We start from the raw sequence: 21377 nt of genomic DNA on the forward strand, positions 1-21377 counted from the left end.
TGGCCTTTATGCCTTTTATCTGTGTTCCCATCTTGCTGTCAAGTCTCTTCACAGTACTTTTGTACCTGGGCTGCTGGTCACTGTTTTTTCCTGTTCATGTCTGGGTTTTTTTGTTGTTTTTTTTTTCCCATCCTTAGATCTACAAATCCACCAAGTGCAATGATATGCAGCAGTCTGGCAGCTGTCCCCGAGGACCCTTCTGTGCCTTTGCACATGTAGAACGTACGTGGGCTGATTCTCTCGTCTTTCATGGATATTTGAGCTATGGAGAGCTTCTGGCCAAAATAGATAGTTTAAAATATAGGACCACCTAAACTAGAGCTTCTGTGAAGGATTTTTAAAAACGAAGTATTAACTTTGATAATTCCTATAAAGTCGTGCTAGGGTGGGAGGTGTTGGCAGAGCTGAAGGCAGTAGGTAGTCTGTAGGACTCAGCCCTTAGCTCTCACTGCACTGTCTCTTGAAGTATCTCCCTCTGTTCCCTCTCATGTGCTCAGTTCTCTGTGTGTCAGTTTAGGAGGACTGGAACAGAGCGAGTTGCTTTGCTTCTGGACATGTATGAAGTGTGCCTAGCTAAGTTGCAAAGTGTTGCATTTTAAAAAGCTGAGGATAAAATTGCTAATTATAGATAACACATTGATCTGTTTCAAAAATTAAATACTATTTTACTATTTATGAAGTTCTGTTTAGAATTTAAATCTTTAAGTCAGGTTGGAGAAGAAGAATATACAGCTTTTTTGTCTGCTTTTCCTCAAATCCTTTTTTCTCGCTAGCTGCCTGATTTATAGGGCATTATTTCAATCCTCATTTTCATCATCTGTAAACTAGTGATGCTGTTCTGGCTGTGGGAGTTCTATGTTCAGGTGGGTACTAACATTCGTAGGTAAATGGTTAGTTCCTGGTCCTGTGGCTCCTACTCAGTTTCTGCACTCCAGTCTCCCTGTTGAATTTGCAGTAATGAGAGCAGGTTACTCAGAAGTCAGTAGATTGGCTCTGATACTGACTCACTACATAGCCTTGAGCAAATCTCTTTGTTATTTGATTATCCTTTGTAAATGGTGGAATTAGTAATTGCTGCCTTTGTCAAGGAATGGTGAGAGTAAATTCCCTACAGGTTATGCAGTTCATTTCATAGGAAGCCTTGTCAACAAGCCGTAATTATAGCTAGAGTTGTGGGCTGTAATGGCCCAAAACACAGTAGTGCAACTACACGGTATGATCTAGCAAGCTTAAGAGAGAATGAAATCTTGATAAAGAAATAGTGTTTAGCAAACTCCCTTGTGTATAACATAGTATTTTTGTTTCAGAGATGCCATATTCCTAAGAAGATTAATGCACTTGATGTTATACTAGTTTAAAGCCAGCCTGGTTATTTCTTGTGCTGTCTTACGAAATTGTACCTTTTAGTCTTTTCTTAGCAGGGTGAACACTGAGAGCCTAGTTCAGTTAAAATAACAGGAGTCCATTTATTATATCTGCTCTTAGCGTGAGTTTTGTTGATTAGGAAGAAACGTGTTGAAACCAGTACCTTAAAGATATTGTGACACAGGCATAGTGTCAGTTTTATAGTTTTTATAAAGATGCTGAGTTGTGTTAGAAGTAAATACTGCAAGTCTACAGCATCTCTACTTTACCTTCCAAGCCAATGACACTTTGTGTTTTGCCTTTCTATGTACATTACTTTTTTTTTTTCTGGTAATGTTTTGTACTGAGCACAGTTGGATCTCCCTCAGCTAATTATAATGCACCCATCAACTTTGTGCCTAGCAATGAAGGAAGCTCTGCTTAGTTCAGGACAGCTGAATGAATAACATACAATTCATGCAGGGAAGATAATTTTGGAGCAACTGTAGTGGACTAAAGAGCAGCATAGTGTACAAGTGATGACAGTAATAATGTAAGGAATATTAGCTAAGTAGTAGCCATTTGCCAGATAAGCTTTCTTCTTGCTTCTATATTTATAAGTAGATGCTTGTGGAATATTTCTTCTCTCAAGAATATCTAGGTATTTTTGTTCTTAAACATCTTGCTCCGTTGCAATTGTACAGTGTTGAGTAACGTTCCATGCGTTTTTATTTGTTCCAGAGCCTGCGCTCAGTGAAGATTTACAGCAATCCTCGGCTGTGTCTAGCCCGACACAGACAGGCCCTGTGATGTATATGCCGTCGGCAGCTGGTGATTCTGTTCCGGTCAGCCCTTCCAGTCCACATGCTCCAGACCTTAGCAATGTATGTAGCACTGTGGGGAAGCCTTGGCCATAGTTTATAAATCTGTTTTTTTCCCCGAGTCGCTTCTTTTTCCCAAGAAGAGAAGTCTGAAGTATCCAGAAGCCCAAAGGATATGGCGCTTTTCTTTTAGATCTCAGCTCCATGCTTTTTAGAGGGATCTGTTTGTTTGGAACATACAGTTCAGTGGCTTTAGTATTGTCCTCTCAGCTATAAAATTTCTGAGCTTCCTTTTTGTGCAGAGTTTGTTGATGTGCTTTCAGGAAAGTGGAATACATCCGCACATGAAGTCCAACTCCTTCCTGTCTGGAGGTACATATTGGGCTGAGTTTCTAAGTACTCTGATTAAAGGCTATGAGCCAATAATGTCTAAAGTACATAACTACAATCGAGTTTGTGTACATAGGTAATCTCAGAGGCTTAACATGTGCATATTGTGTGTTGCATTATAGGATATTCTGAATTCCCTCCCTCTTCTACTTCTGGAGATAGCTAAACTCTGTAATATGTTTAAGTAATGCCCCAGATTGTACATGGTACTTTAATCGTACATATAAAAAGGGAGATCTTTAAATGCTAAACAGATACATGTAGACAGATAAGAAGCCCATGGAATGCTAGACCACTTAATTTTTTTTCTTGTTGTTAAGTCTTTTCTGTTTGTACTGCTGTTGCTAAGGTGTGTAACCTTTCAAATGGCTGGTCAAGGTTTTGAGAAGGTGAAATGACAGGAATTTAACATTTGAAACTGATCGGAATGTGGTGAACTCTCAGGACCTCTGTTTTATCTTATTCCCCCTCTTTGAAAAGAGAAGCTGATAGTTTGATTTTTATTAGTGCCAAAGCCAACCTAACAGTTCATAGTTCTCCTGAATTTGATTGCAGCTAGGATTCCAAACAGATATTGAAAAGTCTGGACATAGTATTTTCTCTCACTAAATAACACTGTGGAAAGCAGTAAAAAACAAACCCCCTTCATCTTATGAATGTGTCATGTAAGTTCTCTGAAAACTGCAATGAAATTGAAGATATCTTCCACTTAGTAGACTGTTTAGGTCTTTTCTTATCTCAAGCTCTTAGTCTTTTAAACAGTCTTTCCTAATCCTTGGATATATGCCAAACGGCAACACATGTCTTTCTGTGACTTCATCACTCCACAAGACATCTACATGTAGCTTGCAAACAAATATGGCTTTGCTGGTGATCATTTTACATGATGAATTAATCAGAGAAAAAGGTCCCTCTAGCAGCCAGCCTCACGTGGCCTGTTCTGTTTTGTATTTGTACTGTAGGTGTGGAATAAATCAGGAACTCTGCCAACTAGCCCCACCTCCACCACAGTGAGTAGTATCTTTGCAACTGTAGGGAAGCGTGGACAGCAGAATGTCTGTATAAAAATAAAATCAAAACATTAAAACATTGTAGGATGCTACTTCTTTCTAATGCCAGCCCAGACTGTGCCACATTTGAATCTGTGGTAGCAGTAGCTGTCTAAATGTTGTCTGAAGCAGTCATGCTTGCCAGTGGAGGCAAATGATTTTTTGTCTCAGAGAAATGGGATATCTGGGTTGATCCAGGTAGGCGCTTTCTCTAAAATTCATCTTAATCTCCTTTGCTGCTGTCTGTGGCTTCATCTACAGTGCAAAACTAGCCTTGTTGCATGTGATTGTGATCCCTGGTATCAGTCTAAACAATGGAACGGTTGGAAATCCTTGGGTTTTTTAATGCAGCTGTTGATACTTGGCTTGTGCCTGCATTAAAACTTTCAGATTTCCAACTGGAAAGCAAAAGATACAGTATGACACGTAGCTCAGATATGCTTGGTTGTTCTGACTGCCATAGCACCTTTCCAGGTTTCACACCACCACTCTAGAGTGCAGACAAGGATCTACTGTAGCCTAAGGAAAGTGAAGAGACTTTTAGTCAGGTTTGGAAACTTGATCAGTCACATCTGAGGCCTCAAAAGAACAAATGTCGCTAGAGGTGTAGCTTGGGTTTTATAAGACTGCACTCCAGTACAAAGTAATGACAAAAAAAAAAGGTAGTTGTGGGGACTGTATAAATCCAGTATCTACTGGAGCGTTTTCATGGTTTTAAATTACTGTTTACTGGAAGCTTGTATGCTTGTGTTGACTGTCGTTATCATTGATGAACAAACATGAAGTGAATGAGCTCTTCTGTGGGATGCCTCTCCTCTTTGAGTCGTTCCTACTGGCTGGCTGTACTTTCCTGACACTTGTTCCTTCTGTTAGATTCTTTGTAGGAACAGCAGTCTCGGAAGCCCATCTAATATATGTGGGTCTCCTCCTGGTGCCATTGGAAAGCCTCACAGCTTGGAGACCATTGGTTTTCCTCCAGACTCAGTAACAGCAGCCGGCAGCTACAAGAAAGCACCGGGGTTTGAGCGAGAAGATCAGGTGGGGGCCGAGTATTTGAAGAGTTTCAAATGCCAGGTTAGTAGGGAATATTGGCTGGAAGAGTTGGGGGGTGAGGAAGAATGAGAAATTACACAGTCTAGCTTGAATATATTTTTATTTTTCAAGGAATAAAAATGAAAAGCACTATTCTCATTAGCAGTTCTCAGATCTCTGCTGTTGCTCTCAGTCTCCCAGTCTCTTCCATCTTACATCTGTTCTTGTCTGCCTAGCTGTCATCACACACTCCATTTGCAGAAGTCAAGCTGCTGCTTGTTTTCCGAATCCCTCACAACTTCTGTCATGTATTGACCCTGGGTAGCTTCCCACATATCACTTGTTGCTCGCTCTTTTGCCTTATTTTAGGTCCTTGCCAAGAGCTGCTGTTTCATTTGCTGTATTGTCTCATGGAAACTCGTCCTTCCTTCTCTGTTCTCACTCTGAACTCTTAGCTTGATCTCCGTGACTTGGTTTGTCTTCTGTTTTCTCCATTCATTTCTCTAGTGTATTCAAAATGTCATGTTAGTTGTCTCTTGCTTATCTGGCTGTATCATTCTGATCCTTGACTCTCTACTGTGGCTTCTGAATGAAATATTAATTCCTCATTCTCATTTGAAGAACCCTCTGCAACCTTACCCAACCCACATCTCTAGTGACATTCCCTCTTATCCGTTTTGGATATCCTAGTCTTGCCTTGCTGCGTCCTCAGTCTTCTCCTTCTGGTGTCATGCCTTATTCAGACTGCTCCCAAGCCTAGAACAGTCTCTTCCATCTCTTCTGCCACACATGAGCTCTTTCACAGTCAAGTTCTTACTGTGAATTTCCTTGCTTGATGTTACAATTAATAGTTTCTCTGCACCATCCCTTCCAAGTCAACTGAGTCCAACCCAGAGCTTGGGTCTCAGTTTTTATTCCTCACTGCGTTTGTAAATGTAATAGAAAAACACTCAGTTTAGGGGAAGGAATAGCTTCTTCCATGAAGAGGTGCCTGCAAAAATATTTCCTATGAGTTCTTTTAAAAAAAATATAAAAAGGCATAAAAATACCTGGTCTATGCTGCTTGAAAACAGAGATGATGAGAAGTGCTGCTTTCAGCCTGGCTAAGTTTAAACTCTTGTCTGTAGTATGAAGAAGCTAGCCTTAATAAGCTTATACTGCTGCGTTAGTATTGCACTGCTGTGAGAAAACAGTGGAAATATCGTGTCCAGACAAGATCTTGCATAAAGTAGTTGGATTTAGAACCAGACTCTCTGGGTTTTGCTTTATTTATTTTTACAACTTTGGGGAAAATATGACCAAACTTTGCAGTAGGACCAGTCTGGAACACTGTTTAGTCTAATTAAAATGATTTAGTGACAAATACAGATTAAGCTATATGCCTGTATGCTTTCTTATAAATGCTTCCATTGTCTTGCTTAACGTGGAGATGGTTTAGGAAATCGCAAATTGATGCAACACGTCTTTGGGGGTAAAGAGCAGACCATGCTGTGATCCTGGCACTTCTTGCAGGCAGAGCAGCTTGTAGCAGTTGTTTAGAAACAAAAGAAAAAACATGTGCTCGTTCTCTGTGCCTCTGCTGCAAAGGAGGAGTGAGCCCAAAGCTGAAGGACTGAGAGAACCCCGGTTTCCTGCCAGCAGAGGCAGGGTGCCAGGGAGGCCCTGCTTTGCAGAAAATGGGCAGCAAGCCTAAGCCAAGGAGAAAGGGGATGGAGCCTGACTAGGACTTTTAAAAGGAGGGCCAGCTGATCAGCGTTTATGTCTGAAGTCCAGGCTGTGCTACAAAGATACGGTATTCAGGTAGCTTCCTACATGGCTTTAATTAAGCAAAAAACTGTGTTAAATGACTGGAATAAATGGCTATTAAAATATAGATGGAAGTAATCACAGTTGCCTTACGCTAGGCTTCTACAGACAAAATTAGGTGTCTCATAAGTGTCCTGATTTAATTTTGTTTTAATCTATAATTACTTACTTTTTTAAATCCTCTGTGATTCCCTTTGGCTGCAGTGGGCACCAGAGATTCTCATCTACCCTATAAATTAGACCATTAATTAGGCATTTAACTTTGTTCACTCATATTTGAAAACTTGAGACACTCTGGCTCAGCTCTGCAATAGGCTTGTCATTTTTCCTCTGTAGAATTAGTACAAATAGTTTCTATCTTATTAGAATAAAAAATGCTCCTTCTGTGTTAATGAGTTCCACATAGTTTGTGGTAAGACTGAGCCAGCAGTTAAAGCTAAAAATACTTTTCCTGAGTCCCAAAAGATTCAGCAAGCTGGAAAAATGCTGGCTGCACTGGAAAGACTGGAGTGTCGTGTTAGGTAGGCGTTCCTACGTCCTGATACACAGTAGGTTTGTTCCATGCTCGTCAGAAAACACTCAGTTTTGCTTGTAATTCATGTCCCCAGTTTTCTTCCCTGACTGCAGCAGAGTGAGCTGGAGAATTTCAGCCTCCTCTTTGAATTTCTGTCTTGATGTATGTCCTTTTTAATGCTAAAGGATACACTGGCTTAGTGGTGACAGTTGGTTTGCTCGATTTTTTTTCTCTGGTGTTACATGAATTAAAGGCAGGAGAAATTGAGACTGGTTTAGAAATAGGTTCACTTTTTCTCCTCCTTAAAGAAAAAACCCCTTCCAGTAAGACTTAATTGCACCAGAGCCAGCTAGCTACGTTGGCAGGAAGCCTCTCGGTGGGGGGGGACATGGGGGCATGGCTGCATGTGTGCCTTCACTTTAGCTGCTGACGTCTGTTGATAGCACATCTTGTGTTCAGATGAGTGTCAGACAGGGTAGGGCTGTGTGGATAATCTAGCAGGCGTGTTATCAGACACACACAGATGCACTAATGTAACGCAGCTCTTGCACACAAAGGAAAACAAGCCTGCCATCGCTTCAGTGGGAGTTTTGGAGTTTTGCTGTATGTAAACGTGCTGTATGTTGTTCAGGGAAGCGTGAGAGAACGGTGCTCACCGCAGAAGGATCTTTGCGTCCGTATCTCAGCTGCCTGTTTGCCAGGCTTTGACCTCCCCGTCTGCCTGTAGGCATACAGCTGAGCAGAGAAAATGATTTAATTAAGTAAAACCAAAGGATGAATTCTTCCGCTGCTCTTTCGCCTGTCTGGTTATGTCATCCCTCTCCAGCAATCATTTATCTTTTTCATAAGACTGTTTAAGCCAAAAAGTCAAGGTGTAGCACTTCAGGTCAGCGTGGTGTCTCATGTGCTGCTGTTGTACATCGTGCCCGAATCCCCTGCAGAGATGGTGACTGTCTGTGTTTGTGATAAAAATGATCGAGCAGACTTTATGCCTGAAATATGTCTCTGATTCAGACTGGGGGGGGGTGGAGAGCGAGTAAACAAGGAACCCTGATTCTTCAGCACTTTTTTGCTTCCTCTCTATGCCCGAAAGGTGTGATTGATCTCCTGTGCTTTACGCACGTAGCAGCATGGGAATAGCAGAGCAAGGCCTGCAGCACAGACCGTTACACACTGACAGGCTCAGGAGGCAACTTCCTTCCCAGCTCTGGTTATTGTAGCTCAATTGACTGATGTGAGGCAAGGGGGTTGATATCTGTTAAGGATGTGGAGCTGGAAGGTCCTTAAGATGAATTTTTAGGCTGGATAGTGGATTTCTAAATGTATGTTGGCATTCGTGTAGCTTTGCAACTCCAGACAGCCTTGACCTCACTTAATGTTTTATGACTTTGCACTTGCTTTGTTAACGGATGAGGGAAGGATGTTTTTTTTTAAATCTGTTTTGATGATGTTGCTTTTAAAATTGATTAGCTATCACTTTATTTTACTTTGCTATTCTAGATGGGAGCTGTAAAAGTTTGAGGGAAAACAAAATCTACATTCTTCATTTCCCCGAAGCTGAAAAACATTTACATAATTTAAAGATATAGTGTGCCTCCCACCATTTGTGGCCCTTTTTTTAGATACTGGTAGGGCTGATGAGTGAGTTATAGCAAGGCAAAATAATTAATTTTGGGGCTTGCTTCTGAAGATATCCTTTGTGCTAGCAGAGAACTGATAGCAGCATTGGAGGCAAAGGTAATTGTGACAAGTCATTGCATAACTCTAGGGGTGATGCATTGGTATATAGAAAGCAAATTACTTGGGGTGTTTTCCATTTGTTGTGCTTTCCCGCTCTGTGAACTCTCTAGTGCCCAGAGCAGGCTGTAAGAGAGGAGAGGACTGTTTCACAAGGCCTCTCCAAAGTCAGCAGTCAGCCATTTTTAATTTTGCTGCTAATCCCGCTGCTTGTCTTTTTGTTCTGTTTCTTTACTGCAGCAAGCAAAAATGAAGTCCCACTCGCTGGAACACAGGAGCCAGGAACAACCTTTATTACAGCCCAAACAGGTACGGTACTGCTAGCAGGGCTCTGAACCCAGCTGGGTTCTCGCACCGCCGCAGGCAAGGAGACGAGAAATCTCTGTGGATCCAGACAGCTCTGCAGGGAGTAAATGACAGCTCAGACACTGTTAGGGATGCTCAGCTTGAGGGATTACTTTATGAGGATGGGCTGATTTGCTGGAGGCGTTATATGTGAATGACTGGACCTGTGTGAATTTAGGATAGATTCATAGGCCTGGACTGTGCTGGAGAGAGTCTCCAAATTACAGAAAATTGAGCTGGAATGGATCTCCGGAATCATCTAAGGTCAAGGATTCAGCAAAGAGAATTTAATATCAGGTTTTAAGTCGTGTGCTGAACTAAGTCTGAGTGAGCGATTGTGTCACCCCTGCCTATGATTGCATGCAACCTGTGGGTCATGGGAGTTAATTCTGGGGCAGGCTGAAGGATGTTTGTAATACTAGGGGTGGAGGGGGAGAATAGTCGGCAGAAATTAAAGAAAAGCTGTTAATCTCTCCCCCACCCCCAGCCCAGTCGTAGCACCAGCCATCTGTCAGGTTGGAAGCAGGCAGGAACAGGTTTGCTGCTGATCTTTGGCTCATTCCTGCATGTTTCTGAAGAGATTCTTCTATAAAGATGTTTTATATCCTACCTCTTTCCCTTTTAAAACTCTTGTTTCAGGACATACTGGGTATTCTCCCAGTGGGGAGCCCACTGACATCCAGCATCTCCTCTAGTATCACCTCCAGTCTGGCTGCAACGCCACCAAGCCCTGCCGGCACCAGCAGCATACCAGGCATGAATGCCAATGCCCTTCCTTTCTACCCAACCAGTGACACCGTTGAGTCTGTCATAGGTAACTTTGCCTTTTTTACTTACGCTAATAGGGCTTCGTCAGATGTGGATCACCAGGTGTGAGAATTGGAATAGCATGGGTGTTCCAGTGAACTCCAGTTTTTCGTCTCTGTCAGTGTTGGCAGACTCCTGAGGCTGTAAGCTTTTTCTGTGACTGTGACACATCTGATGTTTTCTGCAGGTCATGATGGATGAAATGCACCCACGGGACCAACAGAAGGCCTCTGAGCCACTTATTCAGAGTGTCAGATGGTGTAAAGGGCCTTAGTTTTACGTTTGTCAAGGTGACAAAGAGGTCTTGGAGTAGGCAGGAAATCACAGGGGCGTTTTCTGCAGCTACAAACCCTCACATTCTAAATGACAATTTTATAGCGAGGGCTACCACCAGGTAGAGTGCAAGGACTTGCCCTTCACAGAGTGTGGGACAGAGGCTGCAAGAAAAAGGAGAACGGGAGAGTCCAGAGAGTGCAATCCCTCCTTTTTAGATAGGTGCAGGTTTTTTTGGTCACCTGGTTGGTTGGTTGGGTTTTTTTATATCTAACATTTCTGAGGTGATCTCACTAATTTGTTAAAAATAATAATAGAAATGCGTGGGCATACGTGGGATGGAATTATATTGATCATGATTAGTGATGAGGTGTGTTCAAATAGATAGAACATTTGCAGGCATTCATAAGCTTTCTTTATTTTACCCCATACTTGAACCTCAGAGATGATTTTCAAGTGTTCCCTTTTGCTGGTATTCCTTTTCCGAGTGGCTCTTCAGCAAAGTAGGGACAAAGCACAAGCCAGACCCAGACATATCATAAGCCAGCGTTATTGCACATTATGAGCAGACTTGAAAGAGCGGTTTGGGGAAGACTTGTGGGAACTGCTGTTATTTAAGCAAATTTTTGTTTTCATATAACGTTTGGGAATACTTTGAAACAAAAAGAAATTGGATCAGGCAAAAGAACCTGAACTGAAAAGCTGCCCATGACACTTCTGCCAAACCATTTAAGAACAGCGTCGCACAGGGCGGAGAGTAGGGCTGTGCAGGCTGACAGGTAGAGAGCGAAGGCTCCTCTGCATGTAGGCTCTTTGGGCCATCCTATCTCTTGAAGTTGTTGGTCCTTTATAACATAATTGGTACCTCTGTGTCTGGCAGAGTCTGCCTTGGATGACCTGGACCTGAATGAATTCGGAGTGGCTGCCCTGGAGAAGACATTTGACAGCAGCACAGTGCCCCACACGAGTGGCATCATGATAGGTACATGAAAGCAACAGAGCTTTCTTTATCTTCTGCCAAGCAGTGTTGCCCAGTCACCTCAGTGGAGCCAGCCCAACAAAGCTCTAAAACCAGTCCCAAAATAACGTTGGTTAAAACAGCAATTATAACAGACTCTGGCAACCGCTGAGCATCTTTGAAGTGAAAGCTTGCCCTTACTGACTAGCAGAGCTGAGTTCTTGCTATTGGGCCCAGGTGTCTTTGGGATGTTTCTTGAGACTGAATGGGACTTGATTTTTTTTTTTTTTTTTTTTTTTTTTAAAAAATGTGTAAGTAGACTCCAGAAGGCATCTGATACCTTTAAAAACAGGCCAAAGTATAGCGATTTGCATCTTAAGCAGAAAACTCTCCCTAGCAGTAACAGGAACATGACCTGGTAATGCTATCCGTCTGTCGCAGAGTGTCATCATGGTCTGCTGATTCGATTCCTGTAATGTCTGTCTCATTTTAATATGTGGAGGTAGGCTAAGGCCTCTTCTACCTGTCTCTAATGAGTGTCCAGGGAAAAACAAAATGTCTCATAGCTTTTTGGAAGTGATTGTAGTTTCTGGCTACCCTTGCTGTGTAAGATGGGTTTTGAATGAGAGCTAACTTCGGTGGTCTGAAGGTTTCCAAGGGAACTGCACTGCCTGGAGCTGTATTGAGGTAGGAGAGGACCCATGGAAGGAACCCTGAAGAATATCACTTCCACTTCCCTGCCAAAGATAAGAGCCTGGTCGGCGAGTTTGCTGTGCATATCTGCTGATAGCCCTGCTTCTGCTGCTACCCATCTGCAGTGGCTTAGAGATCCTCTACACTGCTCTTCCCTCTGTACGCATCAGGCCTGGGTGTTACCTGGTGATCTTCTAAGAAGGGAGCTCAAGAAAGAGTGGGGAGCAGGGCTGAGATCTTCCTCCATCTGTGTGTGGCAGACAGAATGACCTCTTGTGTAAGGGAAGTGCGATGCCCTTGGAGGCTGGGCTTTTGTTTATTTGGGGTTTTTTTATTACTAATAGATCCAGGCACTCATATATGTCTAAAATGACTAAAGCTTGTCCGTGATTTTTAGTGGTTAAGATCATGACCTGACCCAGCATGATAGTCTTCTCACTACAGGTTGTTTGGAGGTATTAAAGGCAGAGGCACATGTTTTAGAATTGTATCTTTCAGTGCTAAGTGTTTCACCAGATACCAAATTCATCTTCTCTGGACTGGTAGGGACTGAACTCTGCTCAGAAGACCCTTTGTGGCTTTGGCCGATGAAAGAGTAGTCCACTGAACTCTGGAGGGTCTTATCCTACGTGGTTCGTGGGACCGCAGCTTCAGTGCTCCTCTGAAAGGCTGAAAGGGGAATGAAACAGGACGAGAAGTGGAGGGAATCCCGAGGGGCCTAGGAAGCAGAAAGGGAAGCTAACGCCTTCTGCGCTGAACTCCTGCGCTGTGCTTTGGCCCGTACTTCATGGTCATACGTAGCCATCCTCTCTGTGTGTTCTTTGTCCAGGTGGGAGTTTGCTGCAAAGTTCTGCTCCTGTAAATATCCCCGGGTCCCTCGGAAGCTCTGCCTCCTTTCACTCTGCCTCTCCTTCTCCACCGGTCAGCCTCTCATCGCATTTCCTCCATCAGCCCCAGGGACACTTAAGCCAGTCAGAAAACACGTTCCTGGGGACATCAGCTTCTCATGGATCATTAGGTAAATGCACAGTGTGTGTGTCCCATGTACATGCCTGTCTGTGCCATGTAAGTACTTTATTTTAAGTTAGCTTTAATTTTGATGTATTATTTCACTGCTGCCATTTGTACCTCTTCTTCCCACGAGAACAGCAACAGTACTGGAAGCTGCTTTACCAAAAATTGGCTAATACCTTGTGAACAAGGGAGCAATTCCCTCTTCTTCCCATATATCTAGACTTGAGAAGAAGGGACAGATAGGTTGAGTGACTTGCTCTGATGATGCCTTTCAGGGAAAAGAACTCTGCCTTTTCCTGCCGCCAATGCTGTACTGAGACTCAGCGTTGCATAAAGCTCAGAGATGGGTCCTCAGCTTTGCTTAGTTAAGGTGGGGGTTGCACTTTGCCCTTGGGACTGCTTGTGGGTCAGATTGGCTTCTGGGATCTGTAGAGTAGACGTGGGTCATTTTGCTTTTTTTCTTCTGTTTGGCACTTTACACACAGTTTTGCAGTATGGACTTCACAAAAAGTTACAGTGTTCCAGCTTTGTCCCCTTTGCTCCTGGTTTATTTTTTCTTTTGCTCTTGAGGATCTGTTTCCTGTATGAGAGACTGAAGGAACAGAAATTGCTTTGTTTGGAGCTTCAGCTGTATCGGGCAGAACTGGGAACTGAGGGGCCAAATTTATTTTATTATCAAGACGCAGGGTTACCTTGAGAAGTAAAACTATTTGATGGGCTCAAGGCTACAGTGACACTGACTGCTGATCTCTGTTAGTAACAGTAAATATTAGTTCTCTCTATTGATATTCGATGTAAATTCTTCTTCAAGTTTGAGAGACACTTTCTTATTCAGCTTAACCTAATAAAATGATGACATGCTTTTGTAATCTTTTTCTACATGCACTTATCTGTGTAACTGCATCCCTTGTTTGCATAGGCCAGAACCATGCTTCCGTGCCTTGTGATTGCTATTTGTTTGGCTTTAACAGCTTTTACAATTACTCTAACAAGAAAAGAGACATCAGAGGGCTTCTCTGCTATTAATTAGTGTTGAGGTTGGCTGTTCATCCCAGTTTCAGTAAGAAGAGGAAAACTAGCTGATAAGGCCTGCTTTTAATTTCAGAAGAAATAGGTTGAGCAGTTATATTTGTCTTGACTATGCAGTTACACGAATAAAAAACCAAAGAAAGGCAGGAAATTCACAAATGTATTTAAATACTTGATTTGCAAAAAAAAAAAAAAAGTTAGGTGTTTTCCTGTAATACAACAAAACCATTTTTGCTGAGGTTTTGATAAGATGTTTAAATACTAACCTAGCAGTTGGGCGTCTGGAATCTATCTGTTCTTGTGACTTGCTGAGTGCACCTATGTTAGTGTGTAGTGTATGTGTAGTTATTACTTATTTGTATTGCAATTGAGTTAAAAATACCTAGTCCTGGGCAAGTTCCCACTGTGCTAGATGCAAAATGTGCAGACAAGGCATTCCTGACCAAAGGGGCTTGATACTTCAAGTATGAAATGAGAACAGCAGGTGAAGAGAGTAAAAAGAAACGACGAGATAAGCTTGGTCAGCATTGTGGCAGAATTTGTGGGTTGCCAGCATCCTGCTTAGTGCTAGATTCCCTTTCAAGAAAAAGGGAGCTTTGAAAACAAAATGTGAGTTGAGATTCCATGAAAACTTCTTGCTCTCAACTGAGCATGCTTCAGAGCAGCTGAAATGGATATATGGTAAGTGCCTTGAGCCAGTGAAGAGCCCTCATTGCTCTGCTAAGTGACTTGTTAATGCACCTAAGCCCTTTGTGAGGACAAGTTACTATTTTTCAGCTGTATTTTTTGTAACTGTTTGTGTCTTGGCTGATACTAAATGGGAAGTGGTACAGGGTTAGCCCTCAGTGAGAGGCCGTTGGCTCCAGGGCTTGCTTGCAAACACAGTCAGGTTGGCTGCTCTAAGATCAGAATTATCAAAGGCGGCTGGATGTAGGAATATCCACACCCGGTGGTGGGTACCACAAAATGGAAATGACTCCTACATCAAACAGGGCTACGTCTGTGCATCCACATCACTCAGTAGCTCTGTGTCAATATGAGCTTTTCTTGCTAGTTCTCCTCTGAGTGCAAAGTGTGGATGCTTATTTTGAGTAGAAATATTTTTGTTATTAGAAGAGTACAAACCTTGGGAGTCTGTGAAAAATAGCCAGTTTTGTTTACGACTGATTTTCTACTGCTTTGTCTCCTAAGCCTTGAATTTCTTCCTGAAAAGTGAAATTATTCGAACAAGCTAAAATAGGAAAGTGGTTAGTTAGTCTTCCCCAGTGCCAGTCACTAGCTTTATGCTAGAACTCTGCAGGGGATGAAGCTGATGTATATACTATTGCCTCCATTTGTTTATAAACAGGGTTTCCCAGTTAGTGGTGTTTCTTGTGTATGCAAACGGTAATGACTGGTGCATTTTAGTCTCTCTGTTTGGGAAGTGAGACTGCTTTTCTAGGTACCAAGCCAAGGAGACAAGAGCAGAAGTTTTCTTGGGTATAGTGTGAGAGGAAGCACCACCTGGGCTGGCTGTGTGCACCAGTCTGTTCACCAGCGCTGGTGGCTGTGCTGCGCAGGAAAGTGGGAAGGCAGTGAGCGGTGCAGAGGTTCTCGTATGAGCAGGGGGATTCAAGCTGGTAGTCAGCTATGCTCTAATATCGATGCTTCTGAAACCAACCTGGTTCAAAAGTTGCCTCCCCTCAGTTTCTTGGGTCCTCCCTGTGTTGTTAAAGATGAGGCCTAATGGTGTGAAACTTCCCCTATAAAGTCCCTCTGTGATGGACTCCTGGGTCCTGGGGATGAAAGTAATGCGTAAGATGACCTTCTGTTTCCTGTGTACTCATTTTTGAATCCTGGATTTCACAGGGGTAGGGAGGAAATGGGGAAATTGCCAGCACCTGTGACATAACCCTCTCTATTTCCCTGTGAAACAGGTTTAAATGGGATGAACAGCAGCATATGGGAACACTTTGCTTCGGGGAGTTTTTCGCCCAGTACCTCACCTGCATTTCTGTCAGGTCCAGGTGCTGCGGAGCTGGCACGGCTACGACAAGAACTGGATGAAGCCAACAGCACAATAAAGCAGTGGGAAGAGTCTTGGAAACAAGCCAAACAGGTACTTGAGCAACTCCTAAGAAAGAGGAATTTGGGACTGTAAAGGAGTAGGAGGGTGTCAGACTCCTTTAACGAGAAGCTTTCCAGAGATTGAGGTGGTGGGGGGAGCTGTAGCTTTTACAGACAGATTCTCTTAAACATTTTTGTTCTTTCCTCTCCCGTGGAGAGAGGGACTGAATCACTGTGCCTGACGTGTTCAGGTGCTGGAGGTGCAAAGGCCAAGTGTCGTAACAGATGCACTGAAGTGCTGGGCAGTCTCTTAGACCTGGCAGTTGGCTTGAATCCGTGGCAATTTGTCACTATGCAAAGTTCATTCCGTTAAAGGTGTGAACCAAATATGTAGAACCACAGCCCAACCAGATGGGGTATCTGGAATGAGCAGCGCTTTGAAGCGAAATTCCAAGGATGTTTCAGAATTTGGGAACAGGGCAGACTGGACAGAACACGCTCCTAGTGAGGAGTGTATGGAAATGGCTATTTCTGCCTGGGACTCTCTCTTGGAGGCTGACTGAATTTTCAGACTGCTTCTTCTACCCTCTTTCTTGGAACCTGTAGGCTTGTGATGCTTGGAAAAAGGAGGCAGAGGAAGCAAATGATCGCGCCAGCACAGCTAACATGGAGTGTGAACTGGCCCGGGAGCAGAGGGAAGCCTTGGAGCTGCAAGTGAAGAAACTGCAGGAGGAGCTGGAGAGGATCCACACAGGCCAGGACCCTCAGTTCCTGCGCTCCTTCTCTGACCTGGAAACGCTCTCTCTCTCTTCGCTTTACACCCTGCAGAAACAGCTGCGGGCAAACCTGGAGAAAGTCGATAAGGTGAGTGCCAGGGATTTGCAGGGCAGGGCCTTGCTCTCTCTGCTCCTGCAGATCGCAGCTGCTTTTCACTTTTCTTTAATACAGCCAGAAATCAGCAGCCTATGAAAGCAATTCCATGTGGATGTAGCCAAAATGAGTTTTAGCCAGCTCCAGACAGGAAAATACCTAGCTCTTCTTTGTGCCTAAAGTACAGAGTTTAAGTCAATTAGAACTGCTCTTGATCCTAAAGGTCCTGAAAGACATGGAGCTGTGCTGCTTTGCTTTTGCTTTGGAAGATGAATGGGCAGACAGCTGCACGTCCTTCCCCTGCCGCCTCCCTGCTGTTCCCCAGCCTGCGTAGCGCAGGACGGGAGCCCTCTTGCTTTGTGCCTTTGATGCTGATGTGTTGCCCTGTCCCCCTCTCTTGCAGGCGGTATTTCAGATGCAGTCAGTGAAATGCCTTAAGTGTCAGGAGGAGAACCGGGTGGTGTTACCGTGCCAACACGCAGTGCTGTGTGAAACGTGCGCCGAGGAGGGCGAGTGCCCCATCTGCCATCCCAACAGGCCCCACTCTCTCCAGTCGTGACCTTCCAAGGACACTTGTGCTAATCGTATCGTATAGAACTTTTTAACTTTATACATACGTACGTATATATGTATGTGTACATATATATATGTATGTGTATATATATATGTATATATGTGTGTGTATGTGCATGTTTGTGTAGGTGTATATATGCACACACATGCACATACACACATAAAACAAAAATTAGTTGCAGAGCACTTTTTAATATTTTACATCCCGTATCTAAACTGCCCCTCACCTGTGCCCCACTAACTCTAACTCTTGAGGAACTTTGAGATCTGTTTTTAATACAGATCAAAGGGCCGTTTGCAAAGAGTCTGCGTTTCTCTTTTTCTATTTAGGTGATAACAAATTTTTGACTATTTCCAGAAGGATTTAGAGTGGGCAAGAGGGGCTTCCATGTGCTTTCCAGAGGAAGAGTTGAGATCACGGGGAGGATCGAGGTGGATTGAAATGACTCGTTCATGTCTTCAGTCTCCCTGCCCTTTCACTGACCCAGCTTGGTTAAAGCCGTCCTCCCTGATGGAAGCTCTGCTGGGTGCCTGCCTGGTGGGCCTCACGTTGCCGATCTCTGAATGTGCAGGAACTTAGTCTGTCATTTAAGCAGCAAAGTTCACTTTTTAAATTTTTTCTACACTCTTTGTATATTTGTATGAAAAGAAGAAAAGAGGGAAAAAAATGTATTGGACCTAGAGCAAGCCAAGCCCCAAAATTCAATGACTAGGGTTCATTGCTGATACAGCTAACATATTCCAGATCTGAGCAGCCTTAGAAGTATTGCCCTTGTGTCAGCTAAAGCCCTTTATGAAAGAAATACGGACGCAGAGGTTAGTTCTCACCAGGCACCTCTTTGTCTGGTGGCAGTCCAGAGACTTTTTACTGTTTCAGACCAGATTACTTTTGGTTTAGCCACAGGGACCCAATTCCTAGTCACTACTGAAATGCCTGAAACAATTCCAGGTAGTCTGAGGATGCTTTTGTTGAACAGAGTTGATGGTTTCCTTGTGTCAGCACCTCAAGGATGGGTTGTGGGCTTCTGGACCCTCATGCTAGAGATCACGTATGCCTGTGGTGACCGAGAAAGTCCAGCGTGACAAAGAAATGCCACCAGCTTAGACGTGTCCAGTAGCTGACCTTTCCTGTGACTTTCTTTACCTGTGTGTCCATTGGATTTTTACATCGGGTGGATTGCAGTAACCTGCTGGGATCTCAACCAAAAGGCCACTCAGTTTATTAAACATTCATATTTTGCACAGGGATGCTGCCTGTGCTACCCCTCCCTGACCTGGAAAAGCACTGGAACCTCCAGCAGCCCACTGTAGTAGGAAAACTGTATTTTTACCAGAGCCTCTCAGAAAGCTTCATATTTAATGCAAAGACATAATTAGGTTTGCTTCCATAATTCCACCTTTCCTTTACATGGAAGGGGTTAATATGCATTCCCAAATGATCTCTTAAGTGCAGCTCTGTGTAGTTCTTTATGTTTTTCCCATTAACTTGTTTTTTGGGGTTTTTTTTTTGTAAAAATGCTTTTTTTTTTCCATGTGTATTTTATTGTAACTAGCATCAGTTTTTTAAATTTTTTTTTATGGAGAGACACTGTTGAGTGACTATTGTGGCTATGTTGTTTGGTTATAGCCTTTGAATGTCTGTGCCATGGGGCAGCGCATCTGCCTTGGTCTGATCTTAAGGAAAGACCTTTTGTTAAAATACATGAACATTTCTTTTCTAGAAAAAAAAAAAAAGAAAGAAAAAAGTGGAGGAGGAGGAAAAAGCCCAATTTCAGATAAAAATTTACTAAAAAGTTTTTGTAACTAACTTAAATCATAGGAAATAAACTCTTGAATCAGGTCTTTAATATTTATAAGAACCAGAGCTGATCAGCCTGTTTTGGCTGTTGGTTTGTAACGCTTGCTTCTCGTTAGCGTGGTGGTGTGTCCGCTCCCCTGCCTCCCCGTGGGGCTGCGCAGGGTGACGCTGCCTCTCCCCAACCCTCTTTTTCCAGAGCTGTCCAGCTCTCGGCTGCGGGGCTGCGTCTCGGGGGGCGTCCGGTCGGGGGGTGATGCAGGGCTGGGGGGGGCACGCTGCTTGGGCAGGCGGGTACAAGGAAAATTCCAGGCCCGAGAAAGCATGTTTTTCCCTTTTGAGTAAAACAGTTTCTCTGTTTTAAGACTTATACTGAAGGACCAAAGAATTCAAAACTTCCCCGTCTGTGGCCCTTAAAATTTAACTTTCTGTTGCCACGCTGCACTCGTGGCAGAACAGCCTGAAGGAATTAGCACCAGCCCCGGGGTGTTGAGTCCCCTTCTCTTTCCCCCAGCCCTGTGTATCTCGGCACTCTCTTTGCACAAGCACATAGACTGTTTCTCTCTTTCCTCTGGTTCTTCAAGAAACACTTCCTAAATTTAGGTTTTTATGCATTTGTTTGCTGCTTTTAAAAAAAAAATCTGAAATGTGAATTATTTTCTTAAGCATCAGATGGAAAAGAGAATTTCATCTTTGAGTATTTTGTGAATATTTTGGGGGCCACTTATGTGACAATTTCATAACTGAGCAAGATGAGAGCAGGGGGGAAAGGGCAGCATTTCTGACCCCCCCAGCAGTTGTTACTGCCTGCCCCAGGCAGGAAGGATGAACCGTAAGCACAGCACTGTGTTTAAGGCTTGAGAGTCTGGTCAGCTTCTGTATGGTGTAAAAAGAGTCTTGTTGAAATAAACCTGGTGCTAAGATGTGCAGGCCCTGTAACGTACTGCCACGCTTCCTTCTGAAGCAGGAACTCCCTTGTACAGGACACGCAGTAACACATCAGAACTAAGGGGGCTTTTCTGGCCGAAATGAAGTTTTGGTCCCCAAGGCTTCTTGCTGAACAGCCACGAAGTGTCTGGGTCCTGCCTCTTCACACAGACTCCTTATGGGATAATGACATTTTCCTCCCCAAACGTTTGGGAGCTTTGGAAGTGTGACCTCGGTGACTGACTGTGCAGGTCGGACACTCCTGAGCTGAGAGCCAGGGCAAGGGAGGCTTAATTGTGTTGTGAAACCACAGTATCTTGAAGGCCAGCAAGCTTCTACATTGTTAAGGGAAAAACGATGTAGAAGCAGATGGCTGAAGACAATGCTATCCTGGGTAGTTTGATACCAAAAAGCAAGGCTAGACCTGTAGGTGAGAGCCAGGAGCTGAAGAATTTTAGCATTGCTTTAGGCTAACAGGACCAGTTTTAGATCATCTCTGGCCTTAGATCAGGTGGCCGTGTGCCAGCTGTGGTGCGGGAGGGACCGGGGGAAGGTCTCTGAGCTGGAGCGTATTTTCCTTCAGCAGCTGCCCCCCGAAGGGGAGTCCCTGCCGCCAATCCCCTGCCGAAGGGTTTTATACTTTCCGTACATCGCTGAAGCTGAACCTGAGCCACTTGCAAGGCTTGTGCAGCTGAGACAATGAAGAGAATTCCTTACCCTGTGAGGAAGCCCGTAACGCTGAACGGACTCAGTAATTCATTGCTGTTCCACCAGCCTCTGAGCCTCCTCTCTTTCTCCTTTTCCCCCATCTGAGAAGGAAGAATATTACCAGTGTTTTCCTCCAGAATTATAATAATCCTTGGAGTGATGGCCAACAGCAAAATAGATGTTACTGATGTAAAACCTAGTATTTTAAAGGTGAAGTATTCCTGCAAACTAGTGACTGCATCGGAGAGATTTCTGGGGCTTCCCCACTCCGTAGCTTCCAATGTTAAAACAAAGTAAATACAGTATACGTTTAAATAATAATAATAATAATACACACTGCAGTATTTCTGGTGGCATGTCTCGACCAGTCTCTTCCCCACTTTCCCCAGGAGGAAGGGCACTGGGCAGAGGTGCCCCTAGTCCGTGTAGAAGTTGGCAGAATGGTGATCGGTGGTGTGTAAAACGTGTTGTTGATTCCATGTATAGAACTGTGATTTCAGCTGTCGTTCTCTCGTACTCTGTAAATATGTGTTTTGGCTGTTGGAAACCTGGTTTAGACTCTTTTCTTGGCAGAGTGGATTTGCATGTGGGGCTGGAAAGAACTCAATCTGTGTCACAGTTTCCAAGGGCAGGATGGATTTTTTTT

At 43.7% G+C, this 21377-nt stretch overlaps 1 protein-coding gene across 6 annotated transcripts in view; it reads left to right on the forward strand.

Moving 5' to 3' along the window:
• The window catches only part of UNK (unk zinc finger), a 43505-nt gene extending 24180 nt beyond the window's left edge, over positions 1-19325 (forward strand). Inside the window, exons 7-17 of one of the 6 annotated variants that reach the window (XM_075440659.1) lie at positions 138-222; positions 2086-2228; positions 3518-3565; positions 4478-4678; positions 8934-9002; positions 9678-9852; positions 10999-11100; positions 12599-12787; positions 15729-15910; positions 16465-16722; positions 17132-19325. In XM_075440659.1, the coding sequence (XP_075296774.1) occupies positions 138-222; positions 2086-2228; positions 3518-3565; positions 4478-4678; positions 8934-9002; positions 9678-9852; positions 10999-11100; positions 12599-12787; positions 15729-15910; positions 16465-16722; positions 17132-17287 (1608 nt within the window). In that variant the 3' untranslated portion in view covers positions 17288-19325. The remainder of the gene's footprint in view (positions 1-137; positions 223-2085; positions 2229-3517; positions 3566-4477; positions 4679-8933; positions 9003-9677; positions 9853-10998; positions 11101-12598; positions 12788-15728; positions 15911-16464; positions 16723-17131) is intronic. The other 5 variants (XM_075440662.1, XM_075440660.1, XM_075440664.1 and 2 more) reach the window with 5 other exon arrangements.
• The last annotated feature ends 2052 nt before the right edge of the window (positions 19326-21377 follow it).

The sequence above is a fragment of the Opisthocomus hoazin genome, chromosome 21 (genome assembly GCF_030867145.1).
Source record: "Opisthocomus hoazin isolate bOpiHoa1 chromosome 21, bOpiHoa1.hap1, whole genome shotgun sequence".
Lineage (NCBI taxonomy): Eukaryota > Metazoa > Chordata > Aves > Opisthocomiformes > Opisthocomidae > Opisthocomus > Opisthocomus hoazin.